The sequence below is a fragment of the Paramisgurnus dabryanus genome, chromosome 4 (genome assembly GCF_030506205.2).
Source record: "Paramisgurnus dabryanus chromosome 4, PD_genome_1.1, whole genome shotgun sequence".
NCBI lineage: Eukaryota > Metazoa > Chordata > Actinopteri > Cypriniformes > Cobitidae > Paramisgurnus > Paramisgurnus dabryanus.
In genome coordinates, this window is record NC_133340.1 from 23450956 (window position 1) to 23474792 (window position 23837).

Consider the following 23837-nt stretch of genomic DNA (forward strand, 5'->3'; position numbering starts at 1 on the left):
AAAACACACTCTTACGTTACTGTAATGCGTTTACTTTTGCTGTAATACCATAAGGTTTCTAATAGTTTCCTAGTAAACAATATATAAAGCAGAATCATCAGCCACATACCTGTTTGAACATCCAAGCGACAATTACAGTGTTATTCCTAAAGCAGATTTGTCAATAAAAATCCCCATACACTGAAACACAACAGAGCGTTAACGTGCATTAGGTAATAGGTAATGCCAGGAAGAAGAGCAGAGTCATTCCACAACGTGTCCATGCACGCCGCACACCTCAACATAACTCCTCACTTTCTATTCCTTCCAGATGGGTCAGGCGCATGAATTAAAAAATTGGCTGCTTTTCAACTCATGAGAAGTGGGATTTTAAATGAAATTCCGGTGGGGTGTGGCCTATTTAAATTCAAGTTTGAACTAAAAGAGGCGAACGTTACAGATTCAAGCTACTTTAAAGGTGACGTAGAATGGAAACTGTATTTAGCTAGGCAAATTTAAAAGTCATTTACATGGTAATGATGTATCATTAGCCTCAAATACAATTGTTTCCCCCTCATGTAAACCTTGTGCAGGCAAAAGATCACTAGATCTCAACATTACACCGACTGTGATGTTACAGTCGTGACGTACGCCCAAACATTAAATTACCCATTAAATTAAGTACAATGTTGTTACAATGCTAAAAACAAAGTTGTGACTCTTGCATTAGCACTATAGTATGCTAGTTAATGCTATATGCTAGCGTATAGGCTGAAGTTTTATTGATGTTACAGTTACGTTTTGCAAAACAAAAAAAACGTATCACTCAGAAACACCCATTAACAATCTACAGACAATTGATTATTCCTCAAATTCTGTATCTTCATCTAAAACAGGCTTAAACATAAGGTCTGCACACACACAGAGCTACTAAAGAAGCTGCTCTAAGAAACAGCCAATCAGAGCAGAGCTCAACATTATTATTCATGACCCTTTCAAATAAGTTATAAGGTTGTAAATGGACATGTAAAAAGTCTGTGGATAATTTTTGCACTTAACTCTTTCCCTGCAACTGACGAGGTATCTCGTCAATTCAAAGAAAACGTGCATAAAAAAATTTGTGTTTGAATTTATATACAGTATTAATCTGCAATACCGTGATTATCCACTAGATGCACTTACCCAATTTATAAAAAAAACTGAAGCAAAAACGTTATTTACTAATTTTAAACTCTGTGTATGTTTCGATAATCATTCTGAATCTGATTTCTAACAAAATTCCTTCACAAAATGATTATAATATATGATATAATTATTATAAATATTATAATATATTATAATTATTTCAGCTTTTTGATAAAAAATATTTTTAAAGAAAAATACAGATATTAAGAGTTTATAAGAAGAGAAAAAATATAGATAGGATATAGGGCTGTCACTTTTCGTTCGAAAATCGATTGCACAATCGATCGGACCAACCAAAAAAAGTTTCGAAAACGAAAATAGGCAATCGATTTTAACCAAATATGTACACTATTAATTTTAAAAGAATTAAACAGTTAAAAATATAGATGTAACAAAACTCACAAACAAGCAGAAAAAGAAAATAAAGAATTCCGATAGTGCAGTATGTGTGCGAAAGCTAGACAGAAAATACCCAGCAATTTTACGCACCTAAAGTTTCACGCTTTCAATCGCTGCATCTAGTGTTTTGCAAAGAAAATGGAGGACAACGTCAATAAACCTGTGCAACACGAGAGAGCGTCGAAATTGTGACCTTACAGGAGATGATGAGTTATGACAAGGAGCCACCCTTGCGAGCTGACAGCGACCCGCTTTTGTGATGGAAGATTGGCAGTACGAAATACGCAGCTGGCAACGAAGTACCCGAGTTTCCCTGGGACATCAGTGCGGTCGGAGTGCGTCTTCTCAAAAGATGGACATATAGTGAATGAAAAGCGCTCTGCTCTTGACCCCTAAAATGTTGATCGACTTGTTTTCCTGACCAATAATTTGTAATGGCCCTAGCCTTTTTGCGCATTTCATTATGCCTGCCTAGTCCCGCTTAAGTCTCGGTTACGTTTAATAAAAAAATACACAGCATGTTCTCAACTTCAAGTAAGTCTATTTAAAGTTTCATTTTTGAACATTTGTTTGAAATGAATCGAATCATTATTTAAAATAAGTTTTGAATTGCCTAAATCATAAAAGCAGCCGGTTGAAGCCTGCAGTAATGTTTTTCATTTATGGCAGCAGTCCACGCTGCATATTTTTTTAGAGAATGTTGCACTACTGTTGCTGTTTTTTATTCTGCACGAAACTTAATGACAATGAACAAGAAATATTGCTGACTTGTGCGTTTCAGGCGCTCTCTTTACATTTGTCTGTTATTTGGCGTTGAAAATGGAAACGTCTTTTTTAGACATGGAAAATCGATTTTACAATCGATTCAATGAACACTTGTATATTAAAAATCGAAAATGATTTTTTCACAAAAGTGACAGCCCTAATAGGATAAAAGTTTTTTTTTTAATTTTGTTTGTTTGTTTATTGATTGTTTGAAAACAAAGGGTCTGTTCTTTCATTTGATATATTTGTATGTTTAGATATTTTTAGAAAAAAAATTCATGAAAGGCATGTTGTGAAACTTTTGTGAAAACCACAAAAATGCTGGAGGGCAACTTTTCAAAAAAATGGCTGGCGGTGAATGAGTTAATAAAGTAACATACCTTCTATGTAGATATCAGAGAACAATTTAACATATTATTTTAATGCATTCTTTGGCACCTTTAAATAAACTTAAACTACAGTTTTATGTTTTTTGCTAGCTCAAAATACATTTAGGAACTATATTGCAAAATGCAACTAAATTGCTCGTCTTGTACCTCCCCTTTGCACAAACAGCACACCAAGGGATTTTTTACCAAAGTGAAGATGTACTGTATGTAAAATTAACCAGTTGTTATAACAGGACTAACCCATCCCTCCAAAATGGTTTATTTTTGCGATAATGACCCGCATGATAATGACTCTACCTATTATACAGCTACTTTCCAAATAAATTGAAGCGACTTATTGTATTATATTATTATGACACCATGTGCTCGGGTCAATAGTCAATTATACGGCGTAGCGGTCATTATACAGAAATATCTGACCACAGAACGCCGGGATTGACCAATCACAATCAAACAATCCAGTGAGGCGTGTAATTAGATGTAGATATTTGAATGTGCCTTCCTGTGTGCCTGTCTTGCTACACAATTCAGGTTTAGCTTCAGTCCACATACAAACCTTACTGGGACTTACTGGGAGGACAGGGGCATGCTGGGTAAAAGCTAATCAAATTGAACTCTCAGACCTCAGGCTCGCAGGTACAGAGGGCCAATCTGACAGCCTCTTTCTAAGGGATTTACCTACAACTTTAAATCAGCAGGGGACATAATGTACTGTATGGGAGGTTTGGGTGTAGCAGGGGTTTGTCTGCAGGTCTCTCATCAGGTGGGGTGGTTAAACACAGCTTTGCATGTTTAGTGGTGTAGTGTTTGTATTCTTAAAACACAGCAATCATCTCTTGGCAAATCAGACAGACAGCTGTTGGATTAAGCTAACAGAAACATGACATATTACAGTTAGCTGCTTTATAATGGTCAGAAGTTGTTAATCCATCTATCTACAGTATCCATCCATCCATCAATCCATCCACAGTATATCTACCTTCCTGTCGATCCATCCATCCATCCATCCATCCACAATATCTATCATCTATTTACAGTATCCATCCATCCATCCATCCGATTCATCCATCCATCCACAGTATCTGTCTGTCTGTCTGTCTGTCTGTCTGTCTGTCTGTCTCTATGTCTGTCTGTCTGTTTCTATGTTTGACTGTCTCCATGTCTGTCTCCATGTCTGTTTGTCTTTGTCCGTCTGTCTTTCTGTCTGTCTCTATTTCTGTCTCCATGTGTGTCTCTGTATGTATGTCTGTCTGTCTTTCTGTCTGTCTGTTTGTCTGTCTTTCTGTGTCTGTCTGCATGCATGTCTGTCTGTCTGTCTCTATGTCTGTCTGTCTGTCTCTATGTTTGACTGTCTCCATGTCTGTCTCCATATCTGTCTGTCTTTGTCTGTCTGTCTGTCTGTCTGTCTGTCTGTCTGTCTGTCTGTCTGTCTGTCTGTATTTCTGTCTCCATGTGTGTCTCTGTATGTCTGTCTGTATGTCTGTCTGTGTGTGTGTGTGTGTGTGTGTGTGTGTGTGTGTGTGTGTGTGTGTGTGTGTGTGTGTGTGTGTGTGTGTCTGTGTGTCTGTCTGTCTGTCTGTCTATGTCTGTCTGTCTGTCTCTCTGTCTGTGTGTGTCTGTCTGTCGTTGTCTGTCTGTTTGTCTCTCTCTGTCTTTCTGTCTGTCTGTTTGTCTGTCTGTCTCTATGTCTGTCTCCATGTCTGTCTGTCTCTTTTTGTCTGCCTGTCTGTCTTTCTGTTTGTCTGTTTGTGTCTGTCTGTCTATCTCTGTCTGTTTGTCTGTCTCTGTCTGTCTGTTTGTCTGTCTGTCTCCATGTCTGACTGTCTCTGTCTGTCTCTTTTTGTCTGTCTGCCTGTCTGTTTGTCTGTTTGTGTCTGTCTGTCTATCTCTGTCTGTTTGTCTGTCTTTGTCCGTCTGTCTGTCTGTCTGTCTCTATTTCTGTCTCCATGTGTGTCTCTGTATGTCTGTCTGTCTGTCTGTGTGTGTGTCTGTCTGTCTATGTCTGTCCGTCTGTCTCTCTGTCTGTGTGTGTCTGTCTGTCGTTGTCTGTCTGTTTGTCTCTCTCTGTCTTTCTGTCTGTCTGTTTGTCTGTCTGTCTCTATGTCTGTCTCCATGTCTGTCTGTCTCTTTTTGTCTGCCTGTCTGTCTTTCTGTTTGTCTGTTTGTGTCTGTCTGTCTATCTCTGTCTGTTTGTCTGTCTCTGTCTGTCTGTTTGTCTGACTGTCTCTATGTCTGTCTCCATGTCTGTCTGTCTCTTTTTGTCTGTCTGCCTGTCTGTCTTTCTGTTTGTCTGTCTGTCTATCTCTGTCTGTTTGTCTGTCTTTGTCTCTCTGTTTGTCTGTCTGTCTCTATGTTTGACTGTCTCCATGTCTGTCTCTATGTTTGACTGTCTCCATGTCTGTCTCCATGTCTGTCTGTCTCTTTTTGTCTGTCTGTCTGTGTCTGTCTGTCTATCTCTATCTGTTTGTCTGTCTTTGTCTCTCTGTTTGTATGTCTGTCTCTATGTCTGACTGTCTCTGTGTCTGTCTGTCTGTCTGTCTGTCTGTCTGTCTGTCTGTCTGTCTGTCTGTCTGTCCGTTTGTCCGTCCAACTCAATTGATACATTTTGAATTCACACACAGTGTTAACTAAAGTGTTTTGTGCTTTTCAGAGTTCAAAGTTTAAGAGCTTTTATCTCATTCATCACTCGCTTTCTCTCTCTAACACTTAAATGATGGCAGTGTGTTTCACAGAGACATTGTGCTGTACAGGTTTCCTTTAATCAGGCAGCTTGATAAGTGCACCCTGTTTTTGGTAGTGTCAAGTATTATATTCAGGTTGGGGGGGTGAGTACTGTAGATAAGAATAACAATGACATGATGATTCTTGATGATTCTTTCAATCATTGATGATTCACACTCTTGATAATCTCATCACAGGCCTACCAGCATCAATACATTTGGTCGACATCTGCTAACTCAGAGACTTTGATGAGTTTAGGGATGAGATTATTGCATACTGTACATACACACATAAAGCAGATGGTCAGAGGCATCACAAACACACTTCATCCATCAACATAACAGCACCATTGACATGCAAGAGGTCCAACTAAAGAAATGTTTGTAAATGTGTGGCTCAGTTGAAAATATTGTCCTATTCAGATGAGACTATTCTGCTTAGAAGGGAAAAGTCAATGCTTGTTTCATAGTCTGTTTTTCAATCGCTTTAAAATGACACAGTAAATACCAGCTCAAAATGACTATCAGCAGCATGACATATTATTAATATCTCGCCTTTACTATTTACATAATGGTTTAAATCAAACATGAGTTAAGTGATGCACACATCTAAAACACCAAACCTGTATGTATAGTGCCTACATGTATGTAAAGACAAAGACCCAGAGTCATCTGTTGGAATATTATTAGCTTTGGTGCGTGTAAGCATTTGCTTTGACACCTGGTGTGTCATACTGAAGACAAAGTGCATTTCCTGAAGTAACTGTGCAGCTGTGCATTAGTGGTCTGCTATTGGGATTTTAATAATTTATATCTAACTCTATGTGACCCTGTCTGTGAAAACCAGGCTGAAGTCTCAATCTAATGATGAAGAGCATCTAAGTTTGATTTCAATCTTTCACATGACCTAACTCAGTCAATATTAAAGATACCAAGGTTATATTTTCACAGAATGTCATAGAATAGGATGATATTATGTAGAAAACAGTAAATCACTAAAAATGACTTGAGCTGGGTTTAAACAAAGTAAGTCGCACCATTTATAATTACAATAACTCAGTCTGGTCTTAGTCTGAGTTGGGCTTTAACTAGAAATGCATCAATATGAATTTGGGGATGGGCGATACCAATTTAAACAGACAACCATTGCCGATGCCGATATTAAACACTTCAATGCAATACTATACAGTTGGCCTATCAACTAGTTTATTTCTGCATCAAATTATTTACTTCCCAAACCAAAATAAAATCTATACAAATTATAGTTTGTCAGACGTGCGATGGGAAAAAGACCAAAAATTGCAAAAAATTATATCTTACTTTGTGCCTCTCTGTCTCTTATCATGTTGGTCAGTTGAATGTTAAATAGATCCATGTTCAGTATTTAATTATTTTGATGATTTTTTTAAATGCTGGATTATGCAACAGAAATGCAACTATTGCCTTTACACAGTTAAACAATAAACAATCGGTATCTGCCTCAGCTATTGCCGATGGTTTCAAATTCCTCAAAAACCGGCCGACACATATCGGTGGTGGGCCGATACATATCGGTGGTGCGCCAATACATAATACATATCGGTGGGCCGATACATCAGTGCATCACTAGTTATAACTCTTTCTCCGCCATTGACGCGTCAACTCGTCAATTAAAGGGGCAGTGAATTTGTCGATTTTATTGTTTTATACTGTTGCCTGATGTCTACTTCTGATGTCCGCGTGGTTTTTACATTCAAAAACATCAAAAACAATAAGTAATAGGCTATTTTGTAACATGGATTAGTGGCTCTCTGGAGAAATGGTTCGTTTGAAGGGGTGAGCCGCATTAAAGACCTGGACGTAAACACCCACTGCTATGATTGGACAGCTTCATTCCCCGTCATTACATGTGGGGAAATGTTTTAAAAACATTAATGTGATAAAAATAGCAGCCGAACACAAATATGTTTGAGCCACAAAAGATTCTGGGTGCTAAATATGATACACATAAATGACAATACGTATATTAAAGTAGAAACAAAACTCGACGTGACTAAATTACCGTATACAACACAGTAAGCGCGCATCAGAATCTAAACTGCGGCTAATAAATCCTTATCAATAACTTTGTATAATTAGATTGTGCTTGTGAAGTTGCTTTTACATTCACGTAATGTTAAATACCACAGTTATATGATAAAAAATAAGCTTTGTTGAGTGTTTGACCTTTCAAACGTAACTCGCCTAAATTACCGTATACAACACAGTAAACGGGCATCAGAATCTAAACTGCGGCTGATAAATCCTTCTTTATAAATAACACTGTATATTACTACCGTTAAATTACAGTCGTGTTGTTAAGTGTTGTACCTTTATTAATCGTTTAATGTTTTTAGTAAATTAAAACAGTCAAACATACGTGTTTAGACACGGATGTTACAACAGGACATATCAAGCAATCTCTTCTAACAAAGCAATAGTGAAACGCAGTAACTCAAATAAAGTAAAATGTCTTACTGTGTATACTGCTGTGTCATTGTTGTCAGATCCAATATAAGTGGTGCTTTTAATCACAGTCTCTCTGCAAATCCAGCATCGACTTCTTTCCAAATAAATCCGTGTACACAAAGTTAACAAACACTCCCCACACGAGCTGGAACTTCTTAAAAAGCAAACTTTTTCCACGCATGTAATGTTATGTTCCAAGCCTCCGAATTAAAGTTTTTAGCTTCTGTGTTGTTCCCCCGCGGTTCTTCCACAACCGAAAATGCGTTTCCAGTCTATCATAACAGATCACCGCGTCAAAATAAAAGTCTCTCAGAAAAAATGTATTTAAAAGTCATTTTGGTTACATTTGTCAATCTTTAAAGACATATTTACTTGTTGAGACACACGTGTGTCACGCGAAGCTGTGGGCGGGGCTACAAAAGTGGTCCTTGTATTTGGCTATGGGGCGGTGCTTCAATTCTACTTTGACGTCATAGATTTCCGAATTCCAGCTGTTCATACTGTAGATATGGCAGACAAGCAATTCCTCTTATGACCCTGTGTAGTTTAGAGACATTATTATGTGTTATTTTAGATATTACAAAACTTAAGACTTGGTTTCTTTGTTCTCACACAAACAGACTCCCATTGCCAATTCTGTTTTGTATTTTATTTTAATTATTCAGAGAAAAGGTTATGTATAAAATGATGAAATCACAGATGATTGAACACAAGTAATTGCACTGTTTTCCAATTCACAAACAGCTGCACAGAAACCACAGAAAGAAGTGATCGGAATTCCTTTGAAAGAATTTCGTTTCCCAAAGAATCAGATTCCTTGGATATTAAGAAAACACTTAGATTAGCCAACTATTGAATTTACCCGTGACCCAGCATTACAAACGTGCGAGCACATACAGGTGATACCGTAAGAACTGGCGATCAACGGGTGGGGGAAAGGTCGATGAGACACCATCCTAATTACATTTCAAAATGAAAAATGCATTACAAAATTGATCCAGACAAATCCCATCTTAAGGGGATTACGAAGGAAAGGGAGGGGTGCTTGTAAAATTGCTTAAGAGCTCCCCTTAAGAAAGAGTATGTATAAAGATTTTGCGGTTTGGCTATACGGTACCACCTCACCTCTTTAGAGGGTCTGCATGAATATTTTGCCTACTTTGCTAACATCATGCTCAAAGTAACTTATTCAGGACTCTTTGCATTCACATTTGTTTTTATACCGTACCATTTTCATGCACCGCAGGATACGAGATCACCATGACTCCAGCGTGCTGCTTTGAGGGCTTCTTGAATTGCCACATCCAAGTGCATTTTCCCCACAAGCCTCGTATCTGCGCCACGGCACTTATAACTGATAGACTTCACACGGCGTTAAAAAACAGCTGTCAGAGATTCCGCCCCACGGCTCCCATTTGCACATAAAAAAAATTCACCAGCCGCCTGATTTTAGTGACTGCCACATTTGTCTAACAACCACTCGGCCAAGTTCCCTCTCAGTCTGGAGCCCTGCCACTCTCTACCACTATAAAATCAAGAAGCAGACATCCAAATCGTTGTTAATATCCACCGCTTTGTAAAACTCTGCGGCCGTTTACAATTGAGCTGAATTAACAACCGAATGCATCACTTTTCACCTCTACACATTCATGAGGACATTTTTACTGTATGTATAAAGTTTGCGCTTGGGGAAAGATTAACATTAAACATACAACGTAAAAAATAGATGAAATTGTCTGCATAGCTTTGGTGGCTCATTTTAAGCAAGATGTTACGTACATTGTTGTACAAAAATCAACATTTAGGCCGATGTGCAATACTAAAGTAGGGGAGAGCTGGAACGAAAAAACATTTTTCAGAAAAATGTAAATGTTGTAGACAGAGATTATTTTTGCTGTGGTCAACTCACAAGTGTGGTCTATCAATACCAGGTGTAATTTTGAACAAATGTAAAACGATTTTATTATCATTTCACTTTAAACATAAGTAGCGCATTGTTACTTTCGACCCTGTTTATATGTAACTGCAAACATATTTTGTTGTTTATTTTAGAATCAGCTATATCTGGCTATCTCCCAAGGGTTTTTTCTCTCCTAGGACTTTTCCACAGGGTTTTTCTCCTAAGGTTTTTTCAACCCCTGGGGAGTCAACTGACATTGGCTTAATTTAGCACCCTCTTCTATACGTTACATTATTACTACACTCACTAGTACGGTAAATCTCATGGCCCTTTTCCATTGCATAGTACCCCATGGTTTGGTTTGGGTCAGGTCGGGTCAGCTCACCTTACCTCACTTTGGCTTGGTTAGCTTTTCCATCGAGTTTAGTAACACTTCGCAGTTGGAGGGATTATAGGCGTATCGTTATATTTGCGCTGCCTGCTACTGTATCATACAAGTGAGAGCATTGTTGGAATGCTAGACATCCCCATTCATTCATTTATTTCTCAGTCCACAAAATCAAAATTGACCACCACAAAGATGTTTGCACATCGCGTTTATCACTACCTCTGTATCACATGACAGTTTCTGTACAAACACCGGTGGCGTCGTCAGTCGACGCACTCCACTTAGCCTCATTTAAGTTGCATATACACATATAATGCACACTTGCGTTGCGAATGTGTCGCTACAAACTGCCAGTCTGAAAAAAAACTGTATGGTGTTCCTGGTTCTCAGCCTGTGGATGTTTTTCATCGCTAAAAGGGAGTTTGGGAACTTGTAGCAGAGCACAGATAAAAACATGTTAGACAGCGCAAGCTCGCAGTAGCACGAAGGTAAAGCACATTTTTTACATTATAGCCATGACGCCGGGAGTAACGATTCTCTCAGACCAATCAGCGATCTACAGTGTTTTCACGTCACGTTTGGTAACAGCTCGGCCCGCTTGGAACCCCGACCGTGGTGGTACTAAAAAAGTATTGAGTACCACGTACTAAACCCAATGGAAAAGCTCCCAAAAGTAAGCTGACCTGACCCAAACTAAACCAAACCGTGGGGTACTATGCAATGGAAAAGCGCCATTAGCCGCTGTATTCTGCCATACTTTCCGTGAATGTTACGGCACTGTTACTAGGTCCTCTTTACAGAAGCAATCCCAGAACACTTACGGGACATGTTTGCATTCACACCAAAGTCTCTCTGCCAATTATACAGAAATTTTCTGGGACCAAAGTGCTGTGTGAATGAGATTCATGTGATTCTTGCATGTGATGCTACCTCACAATTAGGAAAGTTTTTTACAAGGCAGCATGATTACATATGCAGTTGAAATATAATATACATAACTTTTTTAAACATGGTATAGTGAACTCACGTTACAAACACAAAGTACTTGCTTAGCATTCATGAACAAATGACAGAAAGGTCTGACAGAAAAATATGACGGACCTAAAATTATTCTCCACTTGTATGCTTCAGTACGTCCATTGCTGAGAAACCGACGACCGCGGTGGCATGGTTTTCAGCGAGAATCTTTTGAAAGACAGAGCATTAACATAAATTTAGCATAAACAAATGAGCGAAACAGCTCCGGCAGATGGCTACGGCTAATGCGCGTTCACAAACGCCCGTCATTCTGTTTGCATGTTTGGAGGGCTGTTGTGATACTACAGCGTGTTGGCTGGAGTGAATAACTAATCAACGCTGCGTGTGCCTCAAAGACATCTTAATAATCTCTCCGTCTATCTCCTATGCTGGAAATGGACAAACCCCTCACTTGTCAACTCTTGGTTTTAGCTCTTTTATTAAAGCCCTTTGCACCTCATTCCGTCCTTAAAATACGAATGATTGGAGAATAGCTGAGCGCAGGGGTGGCAGGGAGGCAAAGATGGCTTTTCATTTCGATTGACAGGAGAGTTTTATCAGCGCAGAGCACCTGCGCGAGGGTCAGAGCCGAAGAACCGCACACGAGCAAAGCCGGTCTGGGCAGTCAGAGCCGCTGTAATTGGTTTCATTGACCCTTCACTGATCGGAGCTCTTTGATTCTGAAGGATCTCTGACAGGTTGGGTCAGATATAACTTCAACCAGCTCAGATGCCATCGGGCCGTTGCTAATCTGTGGAGAGATCACACGCAGTCGCTTTTCCATTTAAATAGCTATGATTTAGCGTGACTAAAGAATCTGAGGGAGGTAGACTCCTCGTGTGCCCACCATATGTGATTTTAACCAGTACAAAACTATCAAATGTAAGAAATGCCCAACATATATGGTTAGTTTGGGTTTTCTTGGGTTAATTTTCTTTCCGTTCCCTGGCACGCAAGTAATTTTGACGTGCACGGATTAAAGGCATCATGTTTAAGAAAGTTGCGGTCGGGACAGTGTTGCCAGCTGCAAAACAGTATCGCGGTGTTTGTGTTTTGTCCACCAATACAGTTGCTTCTCATAAAAAATGTGCAAATAAAATAAGGAAACTAATGCCTGTCCTTCCGATACTATAGTGTATTGGCGATCTGTGTGTGCGTAGCTCTGCGTAGCCTGACGTGCACCTCGTAAAATTTTTAACAGCGCGTCAGTTCTACGAGGACCGCAAGCGCTGTCATTGGTCCACTAAACTCCTCCCATCAGGCAGGTATTTCCTTTTGCGACGGTGAAAACAAAGATGGGCCATGTTTAGGAGTGATTTAACTCAAACTGCAACAAAAGTCGCTGTTTATTTACTTCCAACATTGCTGGTCTTCTCAGATCATACACAACAAGTTGCTGTTTCTTCTTCGTTTGTGGGTTAACTTGCCAAGCTGCTACTTCGTGACGACCGCACTGCTACTGTGGTTACAGATGTGGATACTGCCTACCAGCGGTCTGCTAATGTGTTTGCACGTCGACATGGATGAAGACGCAAAAGTATAAATAAAAACCGACGTGGAACCTACATTGTAAAAAAATTGCTGTAATTTTGCAGCTGGTTGCCAGTAACTTACTGTAGAAGATAAAGACTGAACATTTTTCATGTTCATTAAACTTTAAACAAACTGTTGCCGGTAAATAACATAATGTAAAATCTACAGTAAGTTACTGGCAGCTACCCAGTAATACTGTAATTTCTACAGAAATTTTTTTACAGTGTACGCTGTCGTGGGTACGCTGCAAGACCTACGCACAACTATAACGAGCCCTTAAGGGTCTTATCTAGTGAAACGATTGTCATTTTTGCAAAAAAAAACACAACATTTTGTCTTGCACTAGCCGTGTGATGCGCCAGCACAACCTTAGGTATTCCTTAATGACGTCGAAAGGTCATGTGTATTATACGTGAAACGCACACTTGCAGAAAATTTTAAAGGGACAGTAAGTAGGGTTTTAAGTGTTTTATTAATCAAAATCAATGTCTTTATTCATAAATATGTCCTTGTTGGTGTCAAATGACCTCTGTCAGTGATCTGACTTTTCTTTGTAAGCTTAGAATTTCTTCTCTTTGCTGACATTGAACAGGTAAGTCCAAGGAGGCTTCCATGTAGTTTCGCTGTATTGACAAACTATAATAGCAGAGAGGGACAAAAAGTACTAGCCTACCAACCTGTTTCCACAATGCGTTTTCATTCAGAACTTGTGAACCAGCTGAAACGGACAAGGAGATCAATGATTACATAACGACTACCGTAGTTGCAACCAGTGTTGGGGAAAGTTACTTTTAAAAGTAATGCATTACAATATTAAGTTACTCCCAAAAAAAGAAACTAATTGCGTTGCTTAGTTACTTTTCATGGAAAGTAATGCTTACTTTACTTTTTAGTTACTCTTGCGTTACTTTTTCTGGGCTAAGGTTTAATTTCTTTCAGGCCTTGCGGGTGTTTTTGATGACTGAAAAGTTCTGTATTCAGAAATTGCATATTTCATCACAAAAATGTTGAGCTCTGGCCTGTCATCTCAGTTTCTGACTCAAACTGTTTCCACACAGGTGTTTACGCATTGAGTGCATAATGTGACTACGTTTAGTTTAATTCAGTACATCATTTATTTAATCGAATTAATTAATATAAAAACAGTAATTGCAAAAAAGTAACTCAAATTTTATGTGTACATTAAAAAAGTAATGTGTTACTTTACTCGTTACTTAGGAAAAGTAATATTATAACGTAATGCACGTTACTTGTAATGCGTTACCCCCCAACACTGGTTGCAACACGCATTTGGAAAGGCGAGGCGCTAGAGAGCACTGTTCGTTTGAATGCAAAATACAATTTCACCACTAGATGGGGGTAAATCCCACTTATTGCCCCTTTAAACAATAAACTGACACAAAGACATTAACGAGTTATCTTGTCAATTAAGAAAAAACATTTGCATGACAAAAACAACTTCCTGATGGGTTTTTATGGTTATCTGTAATACCGCGACAATCCACTTACCCAATTTATAAAAAAAACAAGCAAAAATTTTACATGCCGTGTGTTTTGATGATCGTTCTGAATCTGATCTCTAACAAAAATGCAATTATTTTAGCTTTTTGCTAAAAAAAAATTTTTTTAAAGAAAAATACCCACATTGAGGAGTCTTGTGAAGCGGTAGTTTCGATTACATCATGCTTGACCTTTCGTTGTGATCACATAATACGTAAGGTCACGCTGGCGTGTGAAGATACATTTTAAAAGTACTTTTTGTGTGAAAATGATGATCGTTTCACTGGATACAGCGCTTATGCCTCGTTTGTGATTGAGCCTTTTGAAGCTGCATTGAAACTATAAACTGTTGAGGTCCACTAAAGTCCACCAAAAAAAAAAAAAAATCCTGGAATGTTTTCCTCAAAAAAAACAAAAACAATTTTTTTTAGCCTGAACAAAAAAGACAAACATCTTGGAGGACATGGGGGTGAGTATTTTTTATTAAAGTGAACTAATCCTTTAAGCTTTGCTCTTTAAATTGAGATTTTTTCTAAGTTACAGCATTTAACCGTAGCTGTGACTCCTGCCATAATGGCCAAACCAGTATTATGTCATGCAGTATGTTACCGCGGTAAATAACAGTATTCTATCCGCAGTGTCACACTCTGTATTCAGCCGGCTGTTTCTCATATGACATTCTCTGCTTGAACGCGTACAATGAAAGCAACAACTTCAGACCTGCAGAAATGAAAACAGTCCTCACGGGGGACGAAAGCTACAACACATGGGTCACCTCCTGATGTAGGTGAAAGAGAAGGAACACTCTGGTCCAAATATGACGGATTGCCTGTCGGTTCTGAAGAAAAGCCGCAGCATTATGTGCGCGTGATATCTACTTTTAGTGTATTCATGCAAAAACGACATCATTACTCGTAATAAGTCCTTGAATGTGACAGTCAACGATGTTTTAGTAAAATATGTTTTTGTACCTACTTCACAAAAACTAATGTTTTACTTGCCCCTAAGCTTTAGCCACTAAGTTACCAAAGGACACACAATAACCATAAGAGCAATGCAAATAAGATTTCCCGCTGTCATGTGGCATGGCACTATGCCATCTTGAAGTGTCAGAAAACACAGATTTACTTTTCCTGCACAAGACAAGCAGGTGCAAAAAACCAGCGTGATACACAAGTGGTGTGTAAATGGGGAATTTCTTCCATGTAGAGAATGCTGGAAAGGTCTTCATGTGGATACTATTAGATTACAGGCTGACACCGGAGGAGCTGCTGGGATTGAACTGCGAGAGCTTGCTGTTTCTGTCTGCCTCTGTGCAACTGATCTGAAAACAGTACGCGTGAGACTCTAGCCCGGGAAATAAGAAAGTGAACTCGCATGGCAACTGTTATACAGAAACAGCCTTGAGCAGGGGTTCTCAAATTGGGGCGATTTTTCTGAAACTTTTAAGGAGACATGTACTCATAGTTTTTGCCAAAAAATCTGATTTTTTTTACACTCATTACTGGTTAGTAGAAGCAACTGTCGAGATACCATAGATGTGAATGTGCATATATAAATGTGTGAATGTGTACTGTAGATGTGTGCTTGTTAGTGCTGGGCGATAATTCGATAACGATAATTTTACCGATATAAACTTTTCCGATAAAACGATAAGGGAAGTTCGATAAGTGATCGATAATGTTTGCACTGTGCGTAATGTTGCGCGAGCACTTCCGGATGCGGCACGCGCTCTTGGTTTACAATCACACTGTCAGTTAGACTTGAAGGAGTGGAAGATGAGGCAAGTTATTCATTTATTAGTAGAGACCTATGATTTTCGCGATGCGGATAACGCGGACGGAATCACGAAATCCAAATGCGCGGAAACATTTTCTTGTGTGTAATGTTGGACGCGCAAACAGGGTTCGTCAAACACAGCAGACACAGGTGCGTGCAGTATACTGTACTTTCATTCAGCGTCCGCCTTGCGCACGCACACGTCCGCACAGCTTTAAAAGTATATTTACAGGACATTCACAAATTCAGGAAACTGAGGAAAAGCAGCAGATCCACCACTGCAGTGAATATAGTGTTTGGGTATGTGCGCTTCCACAGCAACGTGACACTCTTGACATCCATTTATCAGCGTGTATAGCTCGTATATGTATAACACACGCGTGATCACTGAACTAAGTTTTCTTTCTTGTTTAAGTGAACATAAACAGCTGTTACTCAGTATATTGAAACTTAAAGCAGTCTGTCTTGGGTCTTAAAGTGACAGTAGTCTGCTGCTTTTGTATCAGAAATGTGTTGATTTCATAACAAATAGATTTACATTTAATAAAGATGCATTAAAACAAGATTTTAGTATTTGTATTTGTCATGTTCTGAATAAAAAGTAGTTTAAAACCATTATTAACTGTCTGTTTTTTACAATTTTCATTCAGGAGCAAAAATCTGCCTTTAAATTTGACAGGAGTAAAGATTTGTTATTTATCATGATAATTATCGATATCGACTGATATGGAAAACATTTTCTCGATAATTTTTTTGGTCATATCGCCCAGCCCTAGTGCTTGTTTCATCTTTATCTCGCAGTTTCTTTATCTCTCTGTACAGCTTTGATCTGCGTTTCTAACTGGATTAAAGATGTCTTGTCCTTCAGGGCATATATGAGTATGAGCATCAGCTTCCATCTTTATCTGACATTATGATGACATCATTTTCAAAAAGAATGATGAAATATGATCTGCAGAGCCTCTGGGATGCCAAAGAAATAAATGAGCTCTGATTGGACAGATCACATCACTGGTTAGATTAGGAAAAGATTGGGTGTTGGTGGTGTGATCACCTGGCAAATAGCCTAATAATCTCATTATCAAGTACAAACTGCATAAATATATACTTATGATATATACCACCAGTCAAAAGTTAAAGTCTTCAATCATTTTATCACTTAAAACTCATCTTTTTTTAACATGATAATAGCATATGTACTTTTTTTAAATCGTAATGTATTTTTCTCATTTAGCATACGTGTATGAATATGCACATTTGTCTCCGCCTCCACCTTTTCATACGTGTAAAAAGATGCTTATTAAGTTTCAGACACAAAACAGCCAAGTCCTGTTTCATAATTTATATGCGCGTTTGCAGCACTAATTGTAACGCAGATCTGGCAACCCTGACAGAACAATGACGAACGCTGGTTAATAAAGGTTTCATTTTGTTTTTTAATAAAAGTATGTTTGAATTTATTTAACTGTTGTTGGGTTTTCATGAAAATATTATTGAACCACAAACTAAGCATCTGTTTTAAAGTAAGAGGGAAATCCAGTTTTTTTATTACGGTAACAAGGCACGTATATCACTTTCATATCATATGGCAAATTTATTTTATTAATAATTAATAATGTTAATACTCATTGGGGCGGTTTCCTGGACAGGGATTAGACTAGTCCTAGACTAAAATAAATGTAAGGGCTGTCCAAACTGAAAACAACTTGCACTGATATATCTTCAAATACATCAGTGCCCTTTGTTTTCCCTCAAAATGCACACAAGTAATGTTTTTTAATAAGGCATTTTTGTTAAAACTAGTTATATTCCCCAATTAAACTGAGGCCTAGTCCTGGCTTCAGTTAATCTCTGTCTGGGAAACCTCCACATTAAGGTCTAAAGTTGAAGATTAAAATTTGTTTATTCATCTGTGGCAAAATTTCCTCACCAGGACATCCCTGTAGATTACAACTCAATGCTTTTTTTATTTATATTTTGACATTAAAAAATGTGGTACTATTTAAAAGCTGCACACACTTTTTTATTTATGGCTTAAAATATAAAAATCAAACAGATTATATTAGTAAACCTTAGTAGTGTGTGGCTTTTGCACTTTTGAAAGTACACTTCTACAGATGAATACCCTAATTTAGTGCCTTATTAAGGTTTTTATATGATTAGTTGCTTGATCTAAAATTAATCGCTCAATCAGTTGATTAATCGAAAAATAATCACTCAATCAGTTGATTAATAAAAAAGCTCATTCAGTCGATTAATAAAAAAACACTCAATCAGTCGATTAATCAAGAAATAATCACCCAATCAGCGATAAATAAAAAATAGCTCATTCAGTCGATTAATAACAAATAATCCCTCAATCAGTCGATTAATCGAAAAAATAATCACTCAATAATCCGATAAATAAAAAATAGCTCATTCAGTCGATTAATAAAAAATTATCACTCAATCAGTCGATTAATAAAAAATAATCACTCATTCAGTTGATTAATCAAAAAATAATCACTCAATCAGTCGATTAATAAATAAAGCTCATTCAGTCGATTAATAAAAAAACACTCAATCAGTCGATTATTCGAGAAATAATCACCCAATCAGCGATAAATAGAAAATAGCTCATTCAGTCGATTAATAACAAATAATCACTCAATCAGTCGATTAATCGAAAAAATAATCACTCAATCATCCGATAAATAAAAAATAGCTCATTCAGTCGATTAATAAAAAATTATCACTCAATCAGTCGATTAATAAAAAATAATCACTCATTCAGTTGATTAATCAAAAAATAATCGCCTGTTTAATGGATAATGAAAATAATCATTAGTTGCAGCCTTAAAACCCTCTGCATCTGTAAATACAATAATGTGTAAAACAAAAATGTACAGAAAAAAGCACCTTACAAACACATTTATCCTTTACTGGAAGCAAATTCTTTATATTTAACCCTGTTAACCTTAACACTGTACTGTAACAGAATAATGCTGTATGAAACCTTTGCACACGTGTGCAGCTCTGTGCATGATGGCAATTAAATTAAAGAGTCGCTTTAGAAAGACTAACTGATAAAAAACCTCTTCCAGGATCTGGTTCTGTAGCTCCTGTGACCTAAAATCATGCATGGCTTGATTAGCTGCGGTGTTTCCTGCGACAGTTATGACATGTTCTCTAGTGCAGTGGACAGTAGATAATTACTTTCTCCTGACAGCAACTTGCAGCTTCGCTATTAGTTTGTCACTCAAAGTGCCGCACAAATCCGCTACATAAGTGCTTTAAAGTATGAGAACTCTTATCTGCAGTGGCCGTGTATTTACTTTAATTATTCCCTCTCTCACACACAAACAAGCTTAAATCTCCACCATGCTCTTTGCAGCGCATTACAGCGTAATTTACTGTACATTATTCTATGTATAATTTCTCACGCTGTTGAACACGAGACATAATGTCATGAGTCAGAGATTCGAGAGGACACTACAGGGCTGATGGGTCACAGGTGACAACGGCAGAGAAATAACAATGCTAAATGGAGACATTAAACTGCACATAAAAGGTGCACAAAATTTCAAATCAATGGCATGACAAAGAATTCAATAAAAAAATTAAAGGATAAAAAGATGTGGATGACTAGACGTACTATAGGCGATGACGTCGCTGTTTGCGAGAAACCTGACAAATCTCCAAATCCTGTGTAAACACAGTTTTCTGCATAGCTGGTTTACTGATTTGCATGTAAACAGGTTTCTATAAAAAGCTGATTTTTGATAGGCATCCAATAATTTTGTGCACTCATTGGCTTTTCAAATTCTGAAGCCATTGAAATTCATTTGACATTTGAAAAACAAACACTTAAACTAGACAGATTGTAAATCTTTCATCTGCGGTTGTTTGTGCATTTATTAAATTGACATTTTTTTAATGAAGCCTGTCATGTTAACCATGAATCATGATGACATTAATACATTCTAATACATAATGATTTAGTTTAAGCTTATTGTTGTTACTGTGTAAATGATGTAAAATCTGTGAACTCTGATTTACAACTTGCAGAGATAAACAAGAATTAATCTTGAATCAAACAGCTGCTCCAATATCCAACTGTGAAAAACGCTAGAAAACCCCCAAGATTTTTATAAAGAATGATGAACAGACCTTCAACATTCATAAATTAAAGTCTTTACTTTAAAAACATGGAAATCCAGAGCCTTCATTCATACTATTTCAGATATAAAGTGAAATTAAACATGTCCGACTGAGATCTTTAAATCTTTAGATAAGGCACTATATATAAACAGCGATCTCTTGGGTAAACTCACAGCAGTGCACAGTTCTGAGTTCAGTCCCACGCTGGCGGTTCAGAAATTTACCCTAGTGTAAATAAATGAAGTATTTTTGGTATTTCAACTTCGTGGGAATATTGTCTTCTTGCAAAAGGTGCAGTAGGGTCATTACTGCAGTAAAGTTAAGTTACATTCTTAATATATTGGGTTTCATTTTAAACTCAGAAGTTGGGCACATTGAGGGTACTATGAAAAAAAAAAAACTAAATTGTACTTATTTTCTCTAGCCATTTATTCTATATTTAATTAATTAATTTATTTATTTAAAAAAGAGATTTAAAAACTTTAAAGTTAAAATGAAATATTTTTAGTTTTTTGTATAAATATGTAAGCTTTAAATTAGTATTAAATTTTTTTTTAATTAGATGATATAAACAATAAAAACGTACAGTCTATCACTTTAACCAGTAGGCATGAATGATTTTTATGACATTATTCCGCACATCAGCTTCTTATCGGCTTTCAGACTATGAGGTTAACTGAACACTATGCTGTAAAAAGTAAAAGTTAGATCAACTTTAAAAAAGTATATAAATATTATTTAAAATTTTAGGTGCTACCATTTAAAGTAATTTTAAAGTTTATAAAACAAAATTTTTTTAGGTTTTACCAATTGAGTTTTTTACAGTGTATAGACAGTTTCATCGGACACATGTGTGGTGACGCAGTTTGTTTAATGGTCTGACAAGTTGCTGAAACTGAACTCTTAAAGAAAATGCCTCGTCCTAAGTAATCTACGTGTTGTTTATTTTGCTTGTTATAAAAGTAACTACTTAAATGGACTTTGTTGTTATTGATTCTTAGCGGAGTTTACCGGAAGTTACATGTTTTCTACGAAAGTTTGTTTATGTTGTGACTGCTGAAACTGTCTACTGACATTTTAAAAAGAGAGGAGCCATTCAATATATGCCCTAACTTCCTAAAAAGGGGGGGGGGGTCTTAATCTAACAACATATATACACAGAAAGAAGTCTCCATTAAAGGGATTTTACAAATAAATCATTCCTCCATCCAGTGAAATGGGGTTTAACCTTTAAAATACTTACGCCTGTGGATAAAGTGTTTGCCTAACATAATTAAATTATTTATCAAAAATGTAAAAAATTTGTCCTTCATAAACACTCCACTTTTAAATGAGGTCATAATCAAAGGATGTATCAATAAATCTTTATATTGTATTTAACTTTTAAATGAAAGCCAAAAATAAATCTTTCATTTAAAAAGGAATTGGGTATGATAAATATACAGTAGTTTCCTTATTCTTTTTTTACACTTCTTCCCTATTGAAATAACTTTCTGCAAAAATGAGTAAAAATTAAATCTATGCATTAAACAAATCTGCACATTTCAAAGCACTTGAGTGGGTTTTTAAGAAAGTTAACAAGTTAAGCCTGACTTCATGATCAGGTCACAGCAATCAGAAACTATTGTGTTTGGTGCTATCGATCCCAAAGACTCTAGATTAATGCTCATTCATGAGTATAAACATGGTGCAAAATGATTTTAACACCCTCATTGCAACATAATTATAAATGCATCACACCCGCATTGCATTGTGAATCCAATGACTACACACTGTACGGTAATATACAATACATTAGGGAAGCATTGTTCCGATTCTTAGCTCCATCCATAAGCAAATATCCACATGAATTATTCACTGCCAACTGTGACACATAAACATATTCATTAAGATCAGAGCGCAGATTCGAAATGTTGAAGATTCAATGACAAACTTCACAATTCAGCAAGAAGAAGTTCACCTTAACCTCTCTGAACAGGCCACACAAACTGATCCTATCTACAACAAATCTGGAGTTTTCACCTGTAGTGCGTTACAAACAGATTTGACTCAAAATTAGCCCAACCGTATGTCAAGGGGAGAGACCTACAGTAAAAAAAAATATGTTTCTGTGGTAAAATCAGGGTTCATCTGCTAAAATTTGCATTCCAGAGGCTAAATATCAGTTTATTGGGGTCGCTTCAACTCACACACATGAAAACCAGCCGGTGGCAACAGGAGCCCAATTTCGTGGCAAAACAGCAGACTTGGCAACACTAGCGGCAAAGGCCCTCACACAAATGGTGCCCTCAACCAATCCGTAAACGCAAGTATGCCTGCGTATGATGTGAATCATACAAAACATACGAGTGTTACAATAAAGCAAAGTCCAAAGAAATTCTATCACAAAAATGTCCACTGTAAACAAACAATAACTACAACAAATACTGAAAAAAAGAATTTTAGGTAGCATGCTGACATGAAAGGCATCTCCTTACGTAGGCAGCAGGGAAGAGCTCACTAAGTCTTAAAAGTGTGCCATCTGGGACATTGTCAAACACATCTAACCGAGTGAAGGATGTCCTTCAAAACACAAATGCAAAGAGAAGCCTCCTTACTAACCTGCTGCTCGCAGCTTTCCTTCACATCGTATACGCTGAGCTTGATGAAGGATTCGCAGAAAACGGGCCAATCAGGTGGGAAACTCCCCCCACCGAGAAATAGAAGCTCTCTTGTTCCCTGCAAAGAGAAAAAGGACCGGAGAGTGAGCTCTCGAGAGCCGTAAATGAGTCAGCAGACGTCTGCAAACACAGCGGGCACTCTCAGACGTATGCTACTGCAAATAGAAACAGGAGTTATGAAATATGAAAAATCTCTGTGGGTTAATAAACGTCTCGAGCCAAACAACAAAGCCATATTTGTGAGAGAAAACCATGCAAATTATGGGCCAGCGATCGATATGTTGTGTATTGATGGAAACATATCCGCACTGAAAGTTCAAACACTTTAAATCAGAACTGGTCTTCAGATCGATACATCACATTGACTGTTTTTAGCAAAAGATTAAAACTATTTGTGCATACTGTAACATAATTCATATTCATGAGTTAAGCTGTCAAAGTTGAAAAGTGAGAAGTGTCCATAATAGTTCATTCAACCAGACTCATCTATAAGCAATCGGTTATTTAGTGGCCCATGCAGCAAGGAGTTTCAAAGAGCCAGTTGAGATAAAACCCGCTCTGCATGAACGATCAGGCTTTGATTTTGTTGAATTGCACGCATAACGCTTAAGCTGACCTCAGATCTGTTTCTGGGGAGGAAACTTGTAATCACGGCTGTATTTACACACTGCTATTTCCTCGGGTAGTGGTTGGCGCACTGGGTGGAACGTGGACCCTCGAGACAGTGGGCGAGACAGATAGCGAGTAGCGATTGGTGACATGTAAGCTCATTAACACTAAGAGAAATCCAGTATAAAGCCAGGGACTGGAACAGCTCTCTACTCTGTACTAAAAAGCAGGCCGGCTATTAGTCAAGTCAGAGTTGAATCGATACAGCCACAGTCTATCTGTTTATTATCTGAGGAGACAGTATTATCTGAGTTGACAAGCACATTTTGTCTGTGTGTCTGGCTGTGATAATTACTTGAGAAAATGTATCAATGTTAAAAAAATTGT

At 37.5% G+C, this 23837-nt stretch overlaps 1 protein-coding gene across 3 annotated transcripts in view; it reads right to left on the reverse strand.

Moving 5' to 3' along the window:
- Nucleotides 1–23837, reverse strand: part of inpp4b (inositol polyphosphate-4-phosphatase type II B) — a 160791-nt gene that overhangs the window by 131682 nt on the left and 5272 nt on the right. For 2 of the 3 annotated variants that reach the window (XM_065295211.2, XM_065295210.2), the window contains one exon: nucleotides 22783–22899. Coding sequence is in view for 2 of the 3 variants with exons in the window: in XM_065295210.2 (XP_065151282.1) it covers nucleotides 22783–22899 (117 nt within the window). In the remaining variant the exon portion in view is untranslated. Of the gene's footprint in view, nucleotides 1–109; nucleotides 264–22782; nucleotides 22900–23837 lie in introns of those variants that run through there. The other variant, XM_065295212.2, reaches the window with a different exon arrangement.